The sequence below is a fragment of the Monopterus albus genome, unplaced genomic scaffold (assembly GCF_001952655.1).
Source record: "Monopterus albus unplaced genomic scaffold, M_albus_1.0 scaffold138.1, whole genome shotgun sequence".
Lineage (NCBI taxonomy): Eukaryota > Metazoa > Chordata > Actinopteri > Synbranchiformes > Synbranchidae > Monopterus > Monopterus albus.
In genome coordinates this window covers 652,573-658,812 of record NW_018128018.1, presented here as the reverse complement: position 1 = coordinate 658,812, position 6,240 = coordinate 652,573, and the positions used below count along the sequence as shown (strand labels likewise).

General features: G+C 48.0%; 1 protein-coding gene across 4 annotated transcripts in view; it reads left to right on the top strand.

Moving 5' to 3' along the window:
- The first annotated feature begins 1,709 nt into the window (after positions 1–1,709).
- Positions 1,710–6,240, top strand: part of fgd1 (FYVE, RhoGEF and PH domain containing 1) — a 28,326-nt gene continuing 23,795 nt past the window's right edge. For 2 of the 4 annotated variants that reach the window (XM_020613814.1, XM_020613815.1), the window contains exons 1-3: positions 1,744–1,929; positions 2,020–2,216; positions 2,999–4,804. In XM_020613814.1, coding sequence (XP_020469470.1) covers positions 4,669–4,804 — 136 coding nt within the window. In that variant the 5' untranslated portion in view covers positions 1,744–1,929; positions 2,020–2,216; positions 2,999–4,668. The other 2 variants (XM_020613816.1, XM_020613817.1) reach the window with 2 other exon arrangements.

Sequence of the window (6,240 nt, the reverse complement as noted above, 5' to 3'; positions counted from 1 at the left end):
TGTGTTAGCCCTGCAATGGATTGGCGACCTGTCCAGGGAGTACTTTGCCCGATTGCCAGCCGGGATTGGCTCCACCCCCCACCCCCCGTGACCCCGTTCAGGGACTAAGCGGTAGAAAGTGAATGAATGAATGATCAACTTCGAATTTTCATTTGAACAGAAGAAGTCAGGTGTTGCAACAGTACAACCAGGACTTGGACTTTAAGTACATGGAACTGAGAATAATTGTGTGTTTTTACTGACTTCTGTAGGTGTAATCTGTAATTAATGAGCTCCTCAATTCCTCAGCTCCGGCAGGGATTTCCCATCATGCCCTGAGGGGTCAGAGGTCAGCAGGTGTACAGGAGCCATGGACGCTGTGGCTTTTAACACGTACACAGAGTTCTTCACCCACACTCACTCCATCTGTCACTTCCTGCAGTCTGAAGCCCGGCAGAGCCGTGCCGAAAGCACCATGTACAGGTAAGCTGATTGCAAGTGACGTGTGCAGGTAAGCTGATCCAGGGTGACAACTTGTGCATGTAAACACTGTGTGTGTGTGTGTCACAGGTTAACAGAGAGCTCAGCAGGTGTAGCTGAGCAGCTTCAATCCACCAGGCAGATGGCTGAAGACCTGATTGAGACCCAAAGGGCTGCCTTGCAGGCACAGCAGGAGATCCTGAGCAATGGAGAGGAGCTGAGAGTCACCCTGAAAGACTCAACACAGGGTAAAATACGCATGTGCAACCTGCCTGAGAGACACTACACAGAGGGTCTACATACATATGTGAAATGAGTCTGACAGAGGGTAAAAATACCCTCTCCTCTAGATCTGTTCTGTTCAGCACAGCTTTAATCTTTCAGTTGTCCTGTCTATCTCCACCTGACTCTGTCTCAGGTCTGCAGGCAGTGTTCTTGGAGCTCAGCAGTGTCTCCAGGGAGCAGCAGGTGGCGCTGTCTGAACTCTTTAACAGAGTTTCATTCCTGCAGAGCTTCCTTCTGATGGAGGCTCACAGTGTGAGCTCCTGCTGTTACAATGCTGCGGCTCTCTGCACCTCCTTCCTCCTCACTTCCACCCAGCGCTCCTCCAGAGCCAGGTAACCCCTCCTCCTCTCCTCCACCCAGGGTTGGTTGTGTAGTATTAAGCCAGGTTGACATGTGTTTGTGTTTAGATTGGTCCTGCTGGGTTTGGTGTGTTTGAACTTCTACTTGGAAAGGAAGATCTACCAGTTTGTGATGAGCTCTGATCATCCTGAGCATCAGCACATGGTCAGTTTGATCACTGCTTCACCTGTCACTGACATAAGGCCTGACATGTTGACTAGCACATGTCACCGTGTTAAAACATTCACATAATGGCAACACGCAGCCTCGTGCCTCAGGTGGCCTCATTCCGTGTTTCCTGTGTTGTGTGTCGCTGTCACCATGTATGTTCTGTCCCCAGGAGCTGGTCAGTGTGTATGTGAGCATGCTGCGGCGCTTCATGGTGTGTGTCGGTGTGTGTGTGCTGCTTTGTGTGTGTGTTCGCTACAGAGACCCAGTGCAGCAGAGTCTTCAGGTGCTGCAGCAGCTCAGAGAGATGCAGCACAGCCTGCAGGAGGCACTGCAGCATGCAGGTGAGCTGTCACACCTGTTTCTGTGACCTGCCTGCCTGTGACCTCTGTGACCTGCCTGTCTGTCTGTGTGTAGAGGGTTTAGCAGCACGACAGCAGGAAGAGGAGGAGAAGAATCACCTGGATGTGAAGGTGAGTGACGAACACAGATGACATCAGGCACGACTTGAGCATTGTTCTGGAGTGAAGATGGTTTTTCAGAGGAGAAGAAGAAGAGAGGAGGTGCTGAGGAGTAGGAAGGAGACAAGAGAAGAAGAGAAGGAGAAGGTGCAGCAGTCCGGCATGTTGTTCTCTCCAACCACAGACGGCTCAGACCAGTCTCGCTTCTCCCACATTGGTCAGTACCTGTCTCTTTGGGGTGTCCATGTACTTTTGGTCATGTAGTTTATTATTAGTACTGCAGTACCTGTGTGTGTTTGTGGTACAGGTTGGAGTACTGAGAGCATGAACAGCTCAGCAGCAGACAACACCCTCCTGCCACACATGACCCACAATGCCTCGGTGAAGAGTCCCGCTACCCACAATGCCTTGGTGAGTCCAGGCAGGCGCCCTCATCGCTCCTTTTCCCCCCGCCTCTCCTCGTCCTCCCCTCTGGTCTACAGCATCGTAGTGGAGGACAAACAGGTGGCTATGATCTGTCATAGATGTTTTACAGAAACCTTTAGATCGTCTTCCTGTCTGTTTGTGGTGGCCACTTCTTCACTGTTTTGTCCTGCCTGTGTAGTTAAAGCTGCATTAACCCAGGTTCCCCCACTGTCTGATGACCCCAGTGACAGTGGGACCTGGTGTCTCCCAGCTACACCCCCCCTCCATGACCCTCTGCTGCCTACAGCCTCCTGTTGTTATTCCAGCTTCTCCACCCTGTGTTGTCAAAGTACGGTCTGTAAATCAGCCCCGCCTGCCCCCTAGCCAAGGTTAGAAGAAGGGTTTTTCCAGCCAGTAGTCATGTCAAACAGCCATGGAGGAGCTCTGGGCAGCTAAACGTCTGAACCAGCGGCTGCCTCTGAAGACACAGAAGTGTCAATACACTTAAGTCACACCAATGCAACATTAAGTTTAAGGATGAAAAATGCAGCTCCTGTGCTCATGCACAGGGTACTTGACAGGAAATGATGCACTGGGTGAAGCGCAGAGGCTGAGAGTTGATGCACCAAGGTTCTGTTTTTCTGCCAGAGTAGCAGCCCGGAGTTTCCTGCTCACAGTAGATCAATAAATGTTTGGCCCCAGTTCACCTTACTTACCCGTTACCATGGTAACTGCAGCTGTCACCAAGGGACTTGGTGCTTAAGGATTGTAACTTTGAACAAATCAAACCCCAAACTGATTTTACTTCCATGACCTTTTGACATCTGCCCTTTTCTCTTCTCTCCTGTATGTGTCTTCATCACTGTCGTCCTGCCACCCAGCCTCGGTACAGCCTGCGCAGCCGGCAACCAGTGAAACAGTGATTCATTCATCTGTCACCAAAGGAATCTTTGTTTTTAGTCAATTTTAATCAATAAAAGACTTGGATTTGAAACTAAGTTAAATATGTTTCTGATGCAACTTGCACAGCAATGGTATGATGAAACATCTGAAGCTTCTTTCTCTTTGTGTTGACCAAAGGTTCAAAATTGACACCTGGTGCTTTAAAACTGATCTACAACACCTCAGTGAATTTCATAGTTTTAGGCCTTGCATTAAAACACAGCAGAGCCTGGTGTGTTGCAGAGATACAGCAGAACAGCCAGGTACAGGTAGAAACACCGGTCTGCCACTGAGTAAGATTGTTTGATTTGCGTCACTCTGTGTGCTCACTGGGCGGTGCACCCAGGCGATGATCAGTCCTGGTCCTGTAGTGGGTTCCTCTCTGCAGGAACGTCGGGTTGTGCTACAGCTCCTGTTAATGAGCAGCTGCCAGTGAAGAGACAAAAAGTGGAAAATAAATTCTATCAACCCTGTTTGATGAGAAGCAAATCATTAGTCACAAATTTACAAAAAGCACCAGGACTCAGCTGATGTGAGTTTGGATGACGGTCTAAAACTAACTGACTCAAAAGTTTAATCTGTGTTAATCCAGAGACGTCCTCAGATTTCTGCCTTGTCACTGTAATGGAGTCAGATAGCGAAGCTGCCTGCGGATGCTGGAGTCCCCTGCTGGCTCGTGTCACTGTGCTGAGATTCACTCAGAACTTCAGTTCAGTTTGTGCTGGTTTCAGTATAAAAGCAACAAAACCTCAGACATGCAGCAGAACCAGGGCAGCTCAGACCCGGTCTGTCTGTGGAAAAAAAAAAAGAAAAAAAAGGCCCTGCTGGAATTTTTTGGCAGTTTTCTCTTTGCCTCAAATTTCAGTCTCAAAACAAAAAAGGAGAAAAAATGAGAAACAGACCAGAGAGGAGGAGGGGAGCTGGTCTGGGATCAGATGTCTGGACCCAGGAGGAGGAGTTATGGTGTCAGTCTGTGGCTCGGATCACATTTTCACACAAAGGCCCGAAGCTGCAGAGGGAGACGACCAACTGAGCCAGGTCTGTTTTCTGGAATGAAAGAGGAAGGCTGCTGAGGTGAAGCAGGAGGATCAGAGTCTGCACAGTACAGGCAGTCCTGAGGAGAGGAGGTCCACTCTGCACCCGGGTTCATTTGTGAGGAGTCCCTTTTCTTTGTGTCCACACTGACTCAGGGCTGATCCCTGAGCGGCAGCAGGCTTCTTTGGTTTCTGTTGTTGAACCGCTTGTTCTGGAGGATTCTTTCAGACCAGACGTGGACATAGAGATGGAGAAGGTGAGATCTGTGCAGTCTGGATTTCTTCAAGAGTGACAGACAAGAGGAAAAGATGGGGGAGAGAGAGGGAGGATGGAGGGGAGGAGCTGTCCTGACCTCCACATGGCTCCAACCGGAGACAGAGCCACCCGAGTCCAGCCTGTCACCGTGAAGCTGAAACAGACTTGACTCTCACATGGAAACACAAATAGGAACTGAAACACAGACAGAAAACAGACACTGACTCACCTCTCCAACTCGCTCTGCTCCTTCAGCTGCACCGCAGTGGCCTCAAACCTGTGCTCAGGTGTGCCCTGACAGACCGGTGCAAGTGTTGGCATGCAGCTGAACCGACCTCGTGGTGCCCTGCTCGGGTTCAGCCTCACCCCTCCTCCTCCTTCCTCTTTCTCCAATCAGTTCAGCACCATGAGGTTCTCCTACCACCTGAGATCCAGCAGCTCCACCTGCAGGACAGGTGAGTCACCTGCAGCATCAGCGCACTGCTTGCCTCTCATCTCTTTGTTTCTGCACAATGTTGCAGCTGGTAAAGGTGGAGCTACGTTTAACTACCTTTTATACTTATAATTTGAAGTACTGCTGGGTAGCTTGTGAATCCTCCACCAGTGATCAGTAAAAGTTCAGTGATTACACTATGATTTTGTATTAAACTGGTTCTAAAAAGTAATTAATAACTAAAAGTTTAAAATAATTGCAGTGGAGTAAAAAGTACAATATTTGCCTCTAAAATGTAGTGAAGTCAAAGTATGAAGTAACACAAAATGAAAATACTTAAGTACAGATACATCAAAATTGTACTTAAATACTGCCCTTAAGTAAATGTACTTAATTACTTTCCACCACTGCTTGTACTGTACCTGAGTACTTCCATGTCCTGCTACTTCATCCTGTGACTCCATGTCAGAGACAGACCGTGTACTTTTTACTACACTACATGTACCTGATAACTTCAGGTCCAGAACCAGATGAATCAAACCAAACCCAGTAGAACCATCAGACTCTATTGATCCCAGTAGGAAATCCACCAGCTACCCAGCAGGATGGAAAGTACTTCCCAGTATAAGTATATAAGGTAGTTACCATCAGCTCCACCTTTACCAGCTGCAGCATTAAAGTGATGGACACAGTAATTAGTCACTATGATCCAGTATCAGAGACGTTACTGGGACACGGGCCGTTCTGCTGGACCAGTACTAGTACTGATGGTACTAGAGGTATATTTGGATAGTAATACTCTTGTACTTTACACGAGTCACATTTTGAATGAAGATGTTTTACTTTTAATAGAGTATTTGTACACTGTGGTATTAATGCTTTTGTTTAAGTAAAAGAGCTGAGGACTTCTTCCACTGCTGTTATTTGCTGCTGGTGAAACATTTCCTTGTGAAGCCGTGAAGCCACCCCTGAGCTCAAAAACCATGGAGCTGCCAACCAGTGAAATTACTGAGGGCTAAATGTCTTACCCACATCTATTTCCTGTCTGTCCTGAAGAAGGGTCTCTCCCGTGTTGCTCTTCCTGATGTTTCTTCCACTGTTTTCCTGGGTGTGTTGGTGTGTGTGGTGGGGGGGGGGTCCTGATCTGGTTTGAGGTCCCAACATCATGTGCTGTACAGACCGGAAGGGGCGCATCCTCATGTGTAAGACACATTTCTGTTCATGCCAAAGCTAGTAGCTTGTTTTCATTGTTTTGTCCATTAATTATTGTGATGAAACAAATAGAGGAACCGAAAATTGTTGTATCTCTGAAAAAACTTAGAAAAAATCAACTGGACTAGATTTCTAGGTCGAAGACGTTTCACCTCTCATCCAAGAGGCTTCATCAGTTCTGACTGACTGGTGTTGAGCTGGAGATATTTATCCCCCTCGGTGGTGTTTCAGTCCTTTGAAGGCCAA